The sequence below is a fragment of the Schistocerca cancellata genome, chromosome 4 (assembly GCF_023864275.1).
Source record: "Schistocerca cancellata isolate TAMUIC-IGC-003103 chromosome 4, iqSchCanc2.1, whole genome shotgun sequence".
NCBI classification, from domain to species: Eukaryota; Metazoa; Arthropoda; class Insecta; order Orthoptera; family Acrididae; genus Schistocerca; species Schistocerca cancellata.
Window position 1 is genome coordinate 768,820,759 of NC_064629.1, and position 18,340 is coordinate 768,839,098.

The window sequence follows — 18,340 nt, forward strand, 5'->3', positions numbered from 1 at the left end:
TTCCTATATTGCACTCAACATAATGTACACGGCTCAATCAGCCGGACGGGGTGGCCGAGCGGTTCTAGGCGCTACAGTCTGGAACCGCGCAACCGCTACGGTCGCAGATTCGAATCCTGCCTCGGGCATGGATGTGTGTGATGTCCTTAGGTTAGTCAGGTTTAAGTAGATGTAAGTTCTAGGGGACTGATGACCTCAGAAGTCAAGTCCCATAGTGCTCAGAGCCATTTGAAACATTTGAACACGGCTCAATCACATTAATGTGACCACTAACGTTCGAAATCAACGAGCTGTAAACACTCACAGAATGAAAGTGTCAACACTAGTGATGAAGGGTTTACAGTATAAAGGGTGTCAGAAGGAGACGGAATCGAGTGCAGTCGTTGTCGTAATGTGAAAACGGAGTGCTTTATTTTGCGTCCAAAACGGCATGATCATAGGCTTTCGAGCCAAAGGTGGAAGCATTTCCGAAACTACAAAGTTTTTAAACTGTTCGTGTGCCGTCGTGGTTAACGTATACCATACATGGGAAAACGGTGCTATCCAAAACCAGAGCCGAGACAACTGTGGTACATACTTGGCCATAGATGACAGGGATGAACGATGGCTGCGGAAACGTATACGGAAGAATAGACGTGAAACTGTTCAGCAACTAACTGCCCGGATGACCCAAGGGCTGCCAACAGGAACTTCTCAATGACCGTTCAGCGAACGTTGCTACGCATAGGCCTTTCCACCAGGAGCCTCGTTCATGAACCCATACTGACTGCTGTTCATGGGCGACGAAGGCTAGAATTTCCTCTCCAATACCGCGGCTGGACGTAACTGGCGACAGGTGGTCTTTTCAGATTAATCACGTAGTATGCGGCATCGGACAAATGGCCAGTACGTCGTGAAACTTTTGAAAGCAAGCACCCTACAATAACCGTCTGAAGAGTCCAGGTCGGAAGGCGCAGCGTTATGGTCACGTGAATGTTTAGTTAGCATTCCTATGGTCATCTCGTCATTCTGGAAAGCACAATGGATCAACATATGTATGCATCTATCCTTGGGGAACATGCCCACCCATATATATAGCTTTTTTTCTTCGGCACTATCTACCAGCAAGAGAAAGCAACGTGTCACGCAGCTCGCAGTGTACGTACTGATATGACAAGAACAAGTATGAGTTTAACGTACTCCCCTCGCCACCATACTCCCCGGATTTAAGCCGAATTGACAATCTGTGGGACCATCTCAATCGGGATGTACAGTCGTGGACAAAACGAGCGAGACTACTCTCCTTTTCGTTATGCTGATCCGCACAGCTCTAAAGTCTGCTACACAGCATAACAGGTAAGGCGACGAAGTGCTACCAACATTCTATGCACAGGCGTGAAAAAAAAAGGCTCTGAGCACTATGGGACTTAACATCTGAGATCACCAGTCCCCTAGAACTTAGAACTACTTAAACCTAACTAACCTAAGGACATCACACACATCCATGCACGAGGCAGGATTCGAACCTGTGACCGTAGCGGTCGCGCGGTTCCAGACTGAAGCGCCTAGAACAGGCGTGAAATTGACAAACTACCCGAATTTTGTCAGACTGTTTTCAATCATGTGTAAGACTATATTAACTATTTTATTCTAACGGATGACATTGAGACAGTAAATAACAAGAGGAATTACAAAACTCTGAGAATCAATATAGAGAATTCAAGTGTACAGTGGATTCAAAAGTTTGCTATAATGGCGAATAATTGCTTTCACTGACTCCTTCATGCCTATGTTTTCTCAGTCAGACAATGTTTGAAACTAGCACTAGCAAGGTAAAACATTTTTCCACAAATTGTCTAACTGGAAGTCGAAGAGCATGGTATGTAAATTACGATCACAACAAACATTATTCAAATACACTGATCATTGTAGGCATCCAACTCTTTTATTGTGTGTTACATGCGCAGTATGCAAACTGGCAACGCCACCAACACACAATACCACTAAGCTATGAAACAACTGTAGCAAAACAGAGCATCCTCGTTGTCCATGTGGCGGATAAGACGACTAGTTCGCAACATAAATGTGAATGTAAGCTGCAGTTTCTGTTGGAACGTGCTTCCTGGACCAAATAACATACATTTCCTACGTATTCAGTGCGAATCATGTAGCAAATGTAATTTAAAGGACATAAAAATATCGAGTGGATTTACTAACATAATTATGAACCATTCAAGGACGTAAATCGATGATCACACAGTTGTCAAACGTATTCTACGGTGTTGCCATTGTCCTTTAGACTAGCAGCAGGAAGAAAACGTTCGCTCAGCTGATGTGCTGAGATAAAGCTCGCGGTTCTAAGACGCCACAGCATCGTCTGCCACCACTTCGTGGGAAACGAAATACCTCAAGTATAAGCCAATGTGTTGTATTCGTGTATCTGTGACTATGACTCGGCGATAAATTGTGGTTATGGATAGTACGTATACTCAGATTGTGAATCTAACATCATAAATAAAGACAATGGGAAATGAATTAGGTGTCCTTCCTCTTCCATAACATCAAATGTATTTTAGTTATTCTATCTTAAATGAACTGCGCAGAAAATCATTCACCACAAGTGAATAGCTTTTTAGCAACACCAGATGATATTAACAGCTTGCCGGCGCGGGTTAGCTGTGCGTTCAATGGCTTCATATCGCGGACCACGCGGTTTCTTTCGCCGTCAGTTCGAATCCTTCCCCAGGCATGGATGTGTGTTAGGTTAGGGTGGTTTAAGTAGTTCTAGGTCTAGCGGACTGATGACCTAAGCAGTTTGGTCGCATAGTTCTTAGAGCCATTTTTGACCTTCCGCGTAAATTTTCTTTACATAAACGGCTGTATCTTTAGATTTCGTTGACATAGAAGCTCACTTTTTTACACCACCAAGGAACCGTATGCCGCAGGAGGTGCGATACATTTCCGCTTATTATGTCTACCCGTACTCGAGGTAAACTGGTTTTAAGGGTTGGGTAGACAGATAGACGCTCAAGAAAGTAATACTAGTATGGTTCCATTTTTACCGATTTAGGTGACGAAATACTAACAACGAAAATAGCTACAACAGTTATTAAAGATGAGGACGCATAAATAATTCCCCCTACTCTTTATTCGAAACGTTCTAGTTGCAGTCGATACATCAGCATATTAATCGTTGCTACGCTTTCGATCCAAATCACGTTTACAGGTATGCAAATAAAATCCATTTGCTCATAAACGTGGTAATTCAGATCCCAGTATTAACGCCACCGCGTTTTAGAAGTGCGAGCATTCCCATTGTTAGCTAGCTTAAGAAACACTTCGGCTAATGAACGTTTTCTGGCTGTGGCGAGTCTAATGGAGAATACGAAATATTGTAGAATACGTTTGGCAGCTATGTAGCCGTTTATTTCATGGGGTGGTGCAGAATTAACCTACTAAATTTACTCGCTAATAACAGTATTTTGTTATTTCGATAAACTTCCCAAATGATTGTCACATAAGCAGTAACATACAGGTAGAAAATTCTAGTTTTTTGAGTCCAGAAAGCTCTATGAAACAGAAACTGCAGATCATTTTGCCATTTGCATTCCGAAATTGCCGGCTTATTCGTGTCTGGGGTAATAATAGAGGGCTGTTGGCTGGGTTGTCTGCTAGCATAGTGAAAGGTGTTTGCTACTGCAAGGGAGGTCTGGTTTGTTTTCGGTTCTAATCCCGATGGAGGCAAATAGACTATCACTAAAGCAATTTAAAGAAATTCTCGCGCCCCCAATACGTTTTATTGCTACCTTTTTTCTGTACCGGCGCCCTGTGGATGTAAATATGAAAATCTTGCAGAATGTCATACTTGTTACTGCCTACTTTTTCCGCTTAACTGACTTGACTTGAATGATTTTTAACTGAATTTCGTTATGAATCTTACCGCATTTGCACACTTTCATGGTAGGGCCGGCCGAAGTGGCCGTGCGTTTAAAGGTGCTGCAGTTTGGAACCGCAGGACCGCTATGGTCGCAGGTTCGAATCCTGCCTCGGGCATGGATGTTTGTGATGTCCTTAGGTTAGTTAGGTTTAACTAGTTCTCAGTTCTAGGGGACTAAGGACCTCAGCAGTTGAGTCCCATAGTGCTCAGAGCCATTTGAACCATTTTTCATGGTAGGTCAGCAACGGTAATCCAGTATGACTGGTCTGAACGTTGACACAGACCGTTTCGCGGCCGAATGCGCATAATGTTTTGCTAATTCGTAACGATCTGGGTTACTTTGTCTTACTAAAACAGTTATGTTATCTCGATAAGCTGAAATACATTTTTATTAGTTCAGTTCATACTAATTAGCGTTTCTTCTTTATCTTTCATTTACGTGTTGTGTTTAACACACTAATCAGCATTAATATAGTCTTACACATGATTGAAAACAGTCTGACAAAGTTCGGATAGTTTGTCAATTTCACGCCTGTGCATAGTAAGTTGGAAGCACTTCGTCGCCTTACCTGTTATGCTGTGTAGCAGACTTCAGAGCTGTGCGGATCAGCAAAACGAAAAGGCGAGGGGTCTCGCTCGTTTTGTCCACGACTGTACATGCCATTGATCGTCTAGCGAGAAACCTAGTGCAGTTGGTCATTGCACTGGAGTGGCATGGCTCAGTATCACTTATGGTAACTTCTGGCACCTCACTCACTTTCTTCCTACACATCTCGCAGCAGTCTGCGCTACAACTGGTGGTTATTCAGGCTTTTAGCAGGTGGTCACATTAATGTGACTGGACAGTGTATTACCACACTCTGGTGAAATTGTATTTTCGATTTACGTTATTTATGATTTCTATTATTAAGTTCTGCAGGAAATGAAATTGCCTTATCAGCTATATATATACTTAAAACGTGACAGAACCGGTTGTAATTACATTGGGCCTTCAGACATGGTGTCATAGGACCCAAAATGCCGTCGTACTACGGGTAACGCAAAAATTTGTTTTTGATCAAAGCCGGCGTCAGGGTGTGCGGCCATTTAGTATTGTACCTTGACATGCCATTTCTTTTTTTTTAAACTGATAATTATTACTGAGGACTTCACAAATTATTAATAACCAATTTGAATTCCGTTTTGTTTTCTGTTTACAGAGGATGACGAGAAAAGAAAGAGGAGACAAGTGTGGCCCGGAGAGCATTTCGTTGCTGAGGGTAAGTATACAAGATTATAAATATTTATTGGATTTACGCTGTAGAACAGTGGCGAAGCATCCATTAAGTCTAAGGCTGAGCATACCCAAAAACTACCAAAGTAATTCGTCCAATCTGAATTTAATCCGATATGATCATATACCCTTGCAAATGTTTTAAAATATTATACGTTTGAACTTCGTATATGCACCTGCCGGTATAATCCACCACTACTCTAGCTTCGTAACCAATAGCAGATCGGATATCCGTGTATGTTGCGAGCGTGCGCAGTAACCCCATTTCTTTTAATAGGTGGACTGAGGTTTCTACAGCGTGCATACGGTTTTTAAAAGCTGGCGTTTGATTTGCTTCTAATTCTCGCCAGCAGGTGGACACACGCGTAAGTGGAATGACAAGTCATTCAGTAGTTCCCTAAAAAATAGCTCTACTTCGCATCGTCTAGCATACTACCAGGAAGTTGGGCAGAATGAGAAACCTTTAACTCTTAATTTAAATGTTTATTTAAAACACAAAGAACAAGAAGATATTCATAATTCATAGGGAACAAATGTGAATGCATCATTGGATGTTGTTGCAAGATGACGGGAACTAGCCCATGTATTTTCATTTTCCCTCGGATTGAAAATTAATAGCCTTACTTATTTCAAAGTTCGGTAGTTCCTTAGCGTGTGTGTAGGTTTTCATATCAACAGCAGACGTGTTTATGGTGAAACCTGGAACATGAATTTTGTAGTTAAAATATAGTAAGCAGTGTAGTGAAGTATATTTCGTTGTGCCCTGTCACGTGTGAGGTGTCATCGTCAGTTCGTCTTGTCATTGTGTTGTCGAAAGGAAAACTGTAAGTTGTCTAATATTTAAATAATTATCTTGTAGCGTGTGGTATTGCAGACTACCTCAAACTGCCACAGACGCGTTTATTTCATCACAAGATCAACTGAATTTTTTAACCGAAAACCCTGTGTTCTTCCACCGTCTTTCGTTAGAAGATAAACTACTGGTGAAATAACAAAAGCCGACGCCCAATCTCTCTATTTAAAAAAATCTTATGGAATATTTGTAAGACATTTCCAAACACAATGGTACAATTAAAAACCGTGGTTAAGTGGTAGCGTTGTAAGGAACAAACTTTTTTTTTTTTTTTTACTGTCTAGTGTTTAGAATGGGTAATGAAGGTTTCGAATAGCGTAAGTGGGGAGTAGGCGAAAAGAATCTTCAAAATTTCCTTTTGGAAGCTGTTAAATACATAATTAAGAGACTTATTTCGACTATCTGTTTTTTAACTCGGCAAGAGTTAGCTCTTCGTGGTCATGACGAATCTGAGGTGTCAGTAAATACAGGAAATTATTTAGAACTTTTGGATTTCGTGACAGAAGAAGAACAATATATGATAAATCATTTAGCATCTGATGGAGATTTAAAGGCAGACAAACAGATCGAATTAATAGTTTGTATACGGATGTTGTTGAAGAACAAATTTCAAGTGAGGTTAAAAATAGTCCTTTTATACCAGTAGAAGCTGACGATACAACGAATGTCTCAAATAGAGGTCAAACGACTGCAAGTTTTCGTTTTGCAAATAACGAATCAGGAGAAATACAAAAAAGATTCGTAGGGTTTTATCCAGTTGCCGGAGTGCACAGGCATAGCCACTGTTTTGTTGGACGTTCTAATCAGTTGAAATACTGATGAAAACAAATTTGTATCGCAACGGCAGAAAAAATTATGGTGTCGATTCCATTATGAAACAAGCATATCCTCATGCTCTCTTTATCCATTGCTACGCATTTCAGTTGAACCTCGTTCTCATCTATGATTGTGAATAAGTTACGCGAGCAAGAATTTTTGTGGAAAGTCTATTAGGATTTCACGCATTTCTTAGCTGTTCCAGTTAAAGAAGTGAGTTTCTGAAGGAGAAGGGGTTTAAACTACCAAGCAATTGCGAAACAAGGTGAAATTTTCATTCACGTTCTGTACAAACCATTATTCTTTACTATACAGACCTGAGAGCAGCATTTAATGATGTGATAAACAATGAAGGTTGCGGTGATAATTCTTTACATCAGGTAGTTAGACTAAACAGTATACTGAATGATCAAACTTTTCTTTTTCTACTGGTGCTGTACATCTCGATTTCCCTGCATACAAGTATCTTCTTTGAATTTTGCAAAGTAAAACTATGGACATAAAACGGTGTAAGCTTGAAATTTAAAACTGCATTAAGGCTGTTGAAAGACTGATATACGAGTAAATTATTCTGAAATGCACGATGGAACCTAGGTGGCTTATAATTTCAGCAGGAGTATCTAAAATTAATTTTAATGAAACAGAAGCAAGTATTCAGGAACTGAGAAGGTTAGGATTCGAATTAATTGTAACAGTAGTAGTAAACATGGAAACCAGATTCCAGCAGTTTCATGAAACAGATTTTGCAGAACTTGTAAATGAGAAAAACTACTCAGGCAATAGTAGCGCAAACAATTTCCAGATGAATGAAGCCGAAAAACTACTTAAAATATATCCTTTCTTCGACTGTGAAAAACTGAAAGGGGAAGTTACGTTTATTTACTAAAGTGAGGATAAACTAGTACAGCCTCAGGACCTCCGTAAATCCATTATAAACAGTGATTTAAAAAACGTGGCCTCTGAATGTCTGAAATTACTGTAACTGGTTCTTGCAATTCCAGCAACCACATCGTCTTGCGATAGAAGCATGAGTACATTAAATGCGTTAAAACCTATCTTTGCAACACAATGACAAATGACAGACTGTCAAACTTGGCGATTTTGGCTGTAGAGAAGGGGTATGTGAAATCTTCAACCAAACAGCAGGAGTTCATGTCTCGTGTTATCGATGTTTACGCCTAGAAAAAGGATAGGAGGATGGAACTAATTTAGAAAAAGATGTAACGGTGAGTTACTATGCGTTATGTTTTTATTATTGTGTAGCCGTTTAATATTATATGCATATATATACTACAAATTCCGTAGGAGTTTCAGTCTTAGTAGAAATATGTAACTAAGTTATTTTTGAAGTGTTTTATAAGTTTTTGTTTTAAGATTCTTTTGTTTTTTCGAAATTCGTAATTCTCAGGCAACCCTAGAAAAAATGTACGCTTCGCCACTGCTGTAGAGCCTTATCTTAGACTGGGTGATGAGGGGGACATTGGAGAACTGAAATAAATAAACAATTCCAGAGAGCGAAAGACTCACGGAAATCCCGCTCTCCATGTACGGATACATCTGTAGGCCACAAAACAACACTACATAATGCGGCAGACTGTGCTGTAAAACTCATTCCAGTTGCACGTACCATTATTAGTACTGTAGTTTTCTCGAAAGACAGTGTATAATAACACAAGAAGTACATTATGATAATAAGCCGACTACTAAAGTAAAAGTTACTTACATTCTGTGGTCATTCTCCAGGTGTGACGGGGGCGTTATTGGAGTATCTACTGACCACCGAATCAGTGCTATAGTTTGTGAGATTATCTATATGACTTTTTATCTGTGACACCATCGCACAACTGTCTCATGAATCAGTTCTGAGATTGTTCTGCACCATCTGTCAAACGTGTTATATGTTTACCACAAAATATTTCGGGACTAGGTTATCCTATTATTAAGTTCCATAAGACAAGGAAACAAGTAAATACATCCCAAGATTACACATACTGTTAACTACGTAAATATTTTTATCGTTCTTCAGTACAACATACCTCAAAGCTTCTCTAACAATGGGAGCCGTCAGAAGTAAAACACAGCAGAAAACATGATGTGTGTAGCGTTAAACTCTTCCCTGAAGTCCTCCAGTTAGCGCGTCATACTCTCACAAAGTTCAGTTGTAACCTAAAGGCTGTTGCCTCCACCTACCAAAGATAGCATTATCATATAACGCGTGTATCATAGGCCCCAACGATGCTACTATCTTTCGTCAAATCCTTGAACGTTAAATGTCAAGTCCCAGCAAAGTCTAAATCTAATGCTACACTTGTTTTGTATTGCTTGAATCCATACAGAAGGAGCAACAGAAAATATCAATCCTAACGCTGCTAATTAGAATAAATTGCTGGATGTTTCTCAAGGAGGACATCGCTGAATTGTTTTAGTTCCTAAACCGAACAGAATATAATTTAGACACATGAAAAGAAGTTAAAAGACTTCGTCTTTTATTATGGTAAGTTTAAAAATGTGGCGTTTGAGTATAACATGAGCAATAAAACCGCTTATCCAAGGATAAAAAACAATACTGACGTAGAGCTCTCTAAGGAGGAAGTAGCTCTTCCATATAAAGACCGGAAACACAATGTTCCGCCTATAGAAATTACAAAAACATCCATAATGTGGTTTCACCGCAAGGCACCACACTTGCTAGGTTGTAGGCTTCAAATCGGCCGCGGTCCGTCAGTACACATCGGACCCGCGAGTCGCTACTGTCGACGCTAGCAGACCGAGCGCCGCCACTCGGCTGGTCTTACGAGACAAGCTAGCGCACTGCCCTGTTCTACAGCCGACTTTATTAGGAATGGTTCACTTGTTATAGCTTCAGAGATCTCATTTGCAGAGACAATAGTTAGCATAGCCTTCAGCTAAGAGTAGCTACGACCTACCCAGACGCCACATACACTTTAAGCATTGACAATTGATCCATATGTGTGATGCAATCAGAATTGTAAAGAAGTATTCGCAGTTCACTCTATAACTGCACTTGTAAATATTATTGTACAAAGTCAAGATCGAAATTCAGCGCTGATGCTGAATTAATGTTAAGTATTTACTGGTATTCCTGTCTACTAACTTTCTAATCACCTAAGATGTTCCAGAACATCCCGTCAAGTATAGTTCATTGATTCTCACGTCAGCCTACGTGATCAACGCGTGCAATTAATGGCCACACCTCGTGATCAGACTAAGAGTCAAACTGCGTGACTCCGCCGGTTCACCCTTTTTCCATGAGGCTCATAGTTCCGCCTCATACATAACATATAATCTAACAACAACCGAAACTAATGCAGATAATTGAAACATGTCGAGAGAGGCACAATGTAATTTAGCATATAAGGCAAACGAAGTAATTAAAAGTGAATAATCAGTTGAATTATCAATCAGGACGGTGAGAAGAGAAACCCAAGGTTTGAAGAAAGTTAATCGGGAGCTGAAAGAAAATGTACCGTTGGTGTTGAAAGAGACCAGATGGAACTTTGCTATCATTATGAAACGAGATGATTACTTTGATAGTCAGTAGGTCGTTTTTCGAAAATGGAATCGTAGAAGCTAAATTTGTCTGTACCAGTAGGTTTCAAGTAGAGATTAGGAAACGCTTAATAGAAAATTAGTTATTGTTTACTAAAATAGAAATAGAAGACCCGATGGCAGCACGGGGCCAGGAGAAAAATTAATTAAACGGTTAAGTGAGACGCTTCGTTATATTGGAACATTCTCGTTTAACAGTAGTATAAAGGTGCCACAAATGACATAAGAGTGCAGTTCATCGCAGGTGCAAGATTGGCTTCATTAGATGTAAGTAATCTGTATGTATATGTGCCAGTTGAGGAAACAATAGGCATAGAAAACAACTTACGTGAGCATGGCAAAATATTTGATGCTGAAATTTACGAATTTATAGGACTATTAAACGTTGTCTTCTCGTTCAACTATTTTAAGTTTAATAGAATGTTTTACGCACAGGAAAATCGTTTAGCAGAGGGCTTTGTGCATTAGCAGACAAATATCAGACTTGCTCTAGAACGCATATGAAATTTGTGCATTATCGGGGCAGACGTAAAACTTTTTCTTAAACACATATGAAACAGCTTTTTTAAAGGAAAATGTTATGTACAGAGCTAAAGTATACGATGACGATGTACTTATAGTGAATTGAGGTTCTGAGGCAGAAATTAAATAACCTGACGAGTGACCTTAACGAAATGTATAAGAACACAGTATTTATAGAAGACCATGAGCAACAAATATTTTTAAATTACCTTCATTTGATGACTGAGAAAAAGACTAATAAGTTTGAGATAGAAATATTTAGGAAATCCATTTTTACAGGTACAGTAACTCATAAGAATCCATTCAACCCCAGTAGACATATATTAGCATCCTTCAAAAGTGCTGTGCACAAGGAACAAGGATGAAAAAATTAAAACACTTAGCCCAATAGCTCTAAACAATGGTTGTGATGCGTATTTAATATATAATATTGATGCAGGGATAGGGCACAGGAACCAACAAAATGAGAAAGATCGACAGAAATATAGAGTCTTACAATAGTAGAGAATTATCTCATTAAAATTGGCAAGGGTACTTAACAACAAAGGGGTTAAAACTGAATTCAGGATGGACAGCAGAGGCTGAAGCATGAAAGTGGCACAGGGGAGATCTGGATAGGAAAAGAAGCAGGCATTTATAAAATAAATTGTCTGGATTGTGAAATTAAGTTCTTAGCGCAAACAGGACGAAATTTTAAATTATGATTTAAGGAGCTTAATAATACAGAGATTGGCGGTCGCGAAGGGCCTCAAGAGTAAGCAGCTTTCGTGGGGTATTGTGTTGTATGTTAACCGTGGACCTAGAAACGACGGAGAGGCTCCGTCCCCGACGCAGCCGCAGTGGTCCACAACCCCACGACGACTACCACAGTCCACTTCACCCCTCCGCCGCCCCACACCGAACCCAGGGTTATTGTGCGGTTAGGCCCCCGGTGGATCCCCCAGGGAACGTCTCAAACCAGACGAGTGTAACCCCTATGTTTGGGTGGTAGAGTAATGGTGGTGTACGCGTACTTGGAGAACTTTTTTGCACAGTGATCGCCGACGTAGTGTAACTGAGGTGGAATAACGGGAATCAGCCCGCATTCGCCGAGGCAGATGGAAAACCGCCTAAAAACCATCCACAGACGGGACGGTTCACCGGACATAGACACAAATCCGCCGGGCGGATTCGTGCCGGGGACCGGGCGCTCCTTCCCGCCCGGAAAGCCGTGCGTTAGACCGTAGGGCCAACCGGGCGGGCTTAGTGTGCTAACATTGCCGACAGTAAGAGTGTACTGCACTTGAGAATAAAGGGTGGTTTCTATGAAATTTAGAGGAAGCTGAGATTTTTTGCGCCTGAAGAGAGGGCATTCGTCAGCATATTAAATGAGAAGACAGAAGTGTTCAAGGGTCAGTTCTGGCCCCACCGTAGCAACGTTCCCACCGACAAGCAATCACCAACTTATTCTTATTAGCAGCGTTGGGTTCCATATTTTCTGTTGCTCATGCTACATAGATGCACACATTGCTACATAGGTGTAGTATTGATTTTTATTTTTTGTAGAACTTGACATTTATGGTTCCAAGTTTTTACTATAGGCAAGGGTATCGTTAGGGGCTGTGATACAATCATTATAGGCTAGTACTGCCTTTGGTAGGTGCAAGGAGCCACCTTTAGTTTACAACTGAGCCTCGTGAGAGTATGATGAAGCAACATGAAACGATCAAAGAAGAGATTTATGTTTGACAATGCATGTTTGCGCCTAACGTTTTACTTTTGACGACGCCTGATGGCATAGAAGTTTTGAACTTATGTGCTACTACAGGACAATATAAATATTTACCTAGTTGTATACCTAGTATTGAATGTATTGCTTGGTCTCTTTGTTTTATAGCACTGAATAATGGAATAACGTAGTCCCTAAGCAAGCTGTGGTAAATATATCATAGTTCGTAGACGGGTGCGTAACATTCTCAGTACTGTAAAACATTTATTGAATCCAGACGGCAAAAACGCATGACACTCTTGCTGTCATCTAGGCCCTCCTAATAGTATTCAGTCTGCAGTTTCATCCACTTTGTCACCGACTGACCAACTTTAAGAAGAATCGCTTCACCATATTGTTTTATGCATCTTATTCACGCCAGGTATCTGCAGGTCCGTCTCTTCTGTGCCTCTTCCTTATTCCGTTGGTACCCCTTCCGCTGTTATTGCCATCTACTATTCCAAGTATTCTTCTTCCACTTCTACTACCACTCTTCCCTGAAAACTTCTCTCTGATGAATCTTCGTTGCTTGCAATTTCTTTGCAGTATACGTTCCTGCGGAGTTTTCCTCATTCTTATCATTTGTTCGTGCAAGGTTTTTTCAAAATAATTGTCATAGCTATAATTGAAAAGACAACTGATGCAGCTTTATGGGGATAGCAAATGTAGCTTAATTATGCACCTCACGACTGTCTGCATATTTCTGCATTCGAAAAATAATAATGATATCAGCAACAAGCGAAAGAGGTAAGTGAAAAGATTCATTGCAATTATTTTAGTGTAACTCTTTACAAATGCAGCTGACTAATTTCATTTATTGGATTTTAAAATTCATATGGTTCCTTTAGACAAATGCACTATTATTTTATAACACTGCAGTACGAATGTCAGTTTGGTCCACATATAGTTCGGTAGCGCATAAATATAAACAAGACAAGGCTGCAAGACATTACAGTTTCACATTTGGGTCTCTATTAACGTACGTCGAAAATCTCTCCCTGTCATTTTTGTTACCATTTTATTTTGTTAAGAAGTTAAATAATGAACAAGAATGGCTACCAAGTATATTACTACTGGATCAAGAAACCATTTACGGAAATCGAGTATTTTCATACAGCAAAACATGAGCAAAATACGCTGGTGTGCCAAACGTAAGGCCGAAAGTAACTTTTGCACAATGTGTCATTGCCAAGTAACATAGCTTGATAAAACGTCGACTATACAAACAAAGAAATGCTATGGTACAGAAGGTAACTGAAAGAAGTACACAATGAGACGAATACAAATTACAATTTTGTTGAAAGAAAAGTGGGATTTAAGACGGGGAAACGAGCAGAGCAGTTCATTCGCTAAATATCCTCTCGTTACAAGATCTGCTCCAGCTGCGCTCTTCGATGCGGTCATTCAATGTCTTCGATAAAAATTAAGTCAAGGCTGAAAGCACCCCTGAAAAGACGCGCAAAGAGGAGTACGATTTCACAATAAAGTTGACCGGTGACTATATCGTGTTCAGTGTTTTGTAAGTCAGTACGCCCGTGCAGCATTATGCATACACACACCATAGAACTTGGACCATCAAAACGATAATGTTCAACAGTGTTCCTGGGTGCATTACGTTCTCCCATCTCTCGCGATGTAGCGGTACGTCCAGAATCACCACTCAGACTGAATCTGCTCCCATCCGAGAAGAATACTCGACCCCGCTCTTCGCTGATCCAGTCCCAGTGCTCTTGGCACCATCGCAAACGACGCTGCCGATGTACGGGTGTCAACGGAACGCAACATACTAGTCGTCGTACAGAGAGACCACAGCATGCAGTCGCCGTGCCACTGTGAAACGTGAGATTGCGTGCCTTCCAGTCCAGTTAAATGTAGCTGCAATTTCACCCTGTGTTTTATGTGGGTCCCTTCTTGCCTACTGCACAGTGCAGCGGTCATGTAATGCCGTAGCTTAACTTGATCGACTACCCCTTTCCTTCGGACAGCAGTTCCTGTGGTGCGTAACGCTCCCTAAGCACGTGAAACAATGCTGTGAGCCTTATCACATTCCCTGGCTACCCTCGTCATACCTCGACTTTCCTGATTCTCGACGATTCTTCCTTTTGTAACGTCATCCGAATTTGGTCTCCAGGCCATGTATTGGAGAACACCACTACAGTGGATCGAAATTGCTCGGTGACTGCACTCACTGTCGATTCCCGTTCCTTGAACTGCCTCGGGTTGCGGGCTGAACCTCATTTGGCGCTATACTCATGCTGATCTGACGCCTTGTGGCGTCAAACTTTCTGTGGACGACTGGGCGCTTCTAGTAACATACTCCGCACTTACTTTCGTGTCCATGAGTAATTAATATGTAACTTTATCTAGGTCGTCCTTACGTTTTGGTTGATCATGAAGTGAAGATCTCGCCAGCAATATCCAGATCAAAGAAATCAATAATCACTTCATTTGTTTTATTTAGGTCCATAGACGAAAAATTTTGCTTTTAATTTTGACATGAATGAATTTCTAAACTACATCACTCACATTCGCTTCATGTATGTTAAGTCTTTCAAGAGATTACTAACATGGAATGTATTTTCCTTGAATTATCTTGTCGTAGACGACATACACACTGGCCATTAAAATTGGAACACCACTAAGATGACGTGCTACAGACACGAAATTTAACCGACAGGAAGAAGATGCTGCGATATGCAAATGATTAGCTTTTCAGAGCATTCACACAAGGTTGGCGCCGGTGGCGACACATACAGCGTGCTGACATGAGAAAAGTTTCTAACCCATTTCTCATACACAAACAGCAGTTTACCGGCGTTGCCTGGTGAAACGTTGTTGTGATGCCTCGTGTAAGGAGGATAAATGCGTACCATCACGTTTCCGACTTTGATAAAGGTCGGATTGTAGCCTATCGCGATTGCGGTTTATCGAATCGCGGCATTGCTGGTCACGTTGGTCGAGATCCAATGACTGTTAGCAGAATATGGAATCGGTGGGTTCAGGAGGGTAATACGGAACGCTGTGCTGGATCCCAACTGCCTCGTATCACTAGCAGTCGAGATGACAGGCATCTTATCCGCATGGCTGTAACGGATCGTGCAGCCACGTCTCGATCCTTGAGTCAACAGATGGAGACGTTTGCAAGACAACAACCATCTGCACGAACAGTTCGACGACGTTTGCATCACCATAGACTATCAGCTCGGAGACCATGGCTGTGGTTACCCTTGTCACAGACAAGAGCGCCTACGATGGTGTACTCAACGACGAACCCGGATGCACGAATGGCAAAACGTCATTTTTTCGGATGAATCCACCTTCTGTTTACAGCATCATGATGGTCGCATCCGTGTTTGGCGACATCGCAATGAACGCACATTGGAAGCGTGTATTCGTCATCACCATACTGGCGTATCACCCGGCGTGATGGTATGGGGTGTCATTGGTTACACATCTCGGTCAGCTCTTGTTCACATTGGCGGCACTTTGAACAGTGGACGTTACATTTCAGATGTGTTACGACCCGTGGCTCTACCCTTCATTCGATCCTTGCGAAACCGTACATTTCAGTAGGATAATACACGACAGCATGTTGCAGGTCCTGAACGGGCCTTTCTGGATACAGAAAATGTTCGACTGCTGCCCTGACCAGCACATCTTCCAGATTTCTCACCAACTGAAAACGTCTGGTCAATGGTGGCCGAGCAACTGGCTCGTCACAATACGCCAGTCACTACTCTTGATGAACTGTAGTATCGTGTTGAAGCTGCTTGGGCAGCTGTACCTGTACACACCATGCAAACTCTGACTGTCTCAATGCCCAGGCGTATCAATGCCTTTATTACGGTCAGAGGTGGTTGTTCTGGGTACTGATTTCTCAGGATCAATGCACCCAAACTGCGTGAAAATGTAATCACATATCAGTTATAGTATAATATATTTGTCCAATGAATACACGTTTATCATCTGCATTTCTTCTTGGTGTAGCAGTTTTAATAGCCAATAGTGTATTACTTCAAGAAAACACCTGAGCGAACAGGTTAAGAACCTGTACATTTTCCAGCTATGTCTTAAGGTCTCTTAGTAGGCTGTATACATTAAGCTATTACTCCGAAAACTACTGCGAGGACTACATTGATTACGTAATGTGCATTCTAAAACGAGTTTCTAGTGCAACCATCAATTTCACAGTTCTGAAAGTACAAAATTTCTTTATCCATGGAAAACTCGTCTACAAAGCAGCATACCAGTACCATGTGTTTCGATAAAAGCGTGCAATCCGTCTGACAATGAATGTATGAATTCGAAACCTGTAACTGTGTTTTTACTGAAATGTATATCAAAAAATTGCAACTGTTCGCTGCAGAATGTTATCACCATTCATTAAAGGTATTTATTGATTCTGACGTGCCTTCATCAATGGACCTTGTGGTATTCCCAATCCCAACTCTTTTTTTTTTCTTTTTTTTTGGTGACGTATGGCGTAACAGAAGGTATTTAGATGGAAATGAATTACTTAACGAACCAGCAAAACCACGAGACTGTTGGTCCTTTAAAGTTGCTTGTTACATAGTAAATATACGGACTGACGAAAAAGTGAAACTTCCAGAAGAGGAGGAAAAAACGAAATGAATGTTCACAGGTTGAGAGAGAGTAAGTGAAGCTATTTACAGAGAGCTTGGCAGTATGAGCCCCCGTAGTAGTATGAGATAGTATCCCATAGATGGAAGGACTGATTTGGTTCAAAAGGATGTTCAAATGGCTCTGAGCACTACGGGACTTAACATATGAGGTCATCAGTCCCCTAGAACTTAGAACTACTTAAACGTAACTAACCTAAGGGCATCACACACATCCATGCCCGAGGCAGGATTCGAAGCTGCGACCGTAGCAGTCATGCGGTTCCGGACTGAAGTGCCTAGAACCGCACCGCCACCGCTGCCTGCTCAGAAGGATGTATTAAAGCCGTTGTGTTCTCACCTTAGACAACCTGTTCCACAACTGTTGTAGCGTGCCCTTGATTCCTAGATACCGGCGCTAGGGCAGAGATGATTTCAGAGCTAATGCCACACAAGTTCTGCAGGGACAGATAAGTTTGGTAGCCACGAGCGTACCTCAACATCATACAGGCAGTTCGTAAAGGCATGCGGGGTAGCATTGTCCTGTTCAGAAATGGCACCAGGATTGACGCGCGAAATAAACCACATGAGAAGACAGTATGTCCTTTGTGGCATCCGAGTGCCCTCATCCATTACCAGTCGTTACCTGAAGCCATACTTGATGGTTCTCCACACCATGAGGTCATGGGTAATAGCGCTGTGTCTTTCCAAAATTATTGGAAGAATGGGACCTCTCCCCAGGTGGCGCCATATTCACCGATGATAGTCTCCAGTATGGTACAGCAACGAGATTCATCACTGAAGACAATGCGTTGCCGTTCGTCAACAGTCCATGCTTCCTGGTGACGTCCCCACTCCAAATGCAGCCATTAGTGTTGCCGTATTAATGACAGCCTGTGCGTGGACGGTAATTTCACTCTCTGACCAATGGTGCAGGACCTCTCACAATGCTGCGGGCGATGATCTGAGGTGTTTACAGTGTGTTCGGTGCGGAATAAAGCATGGTCAAACGGAGCCTTGGGGA

General features: G+C 41.4%; 1 protein-coding gene across 1 annotated transcript in view; it reads left to right on the forward strand.

Annotated features, from left to right (window-relative positions):
- LOC126183736 (uncharacterized) overlaps positions 1-18,340 on the forward strand; it is a 1,106,726-nt gene that overhangs the window by 690,241 nt on the left and 398,145 nt on the right. Inside the window, exon 4 of the mRNA XM_049925942.1 lies at positions 5,116-5,175. Coding sequence (XP_049781899.1) covers positions 5,116-5,175 — 60 coding nt within the window. The remainder of the gene's footprint in view (positions 1-5,115; positions 5,176-18,340) is intronic.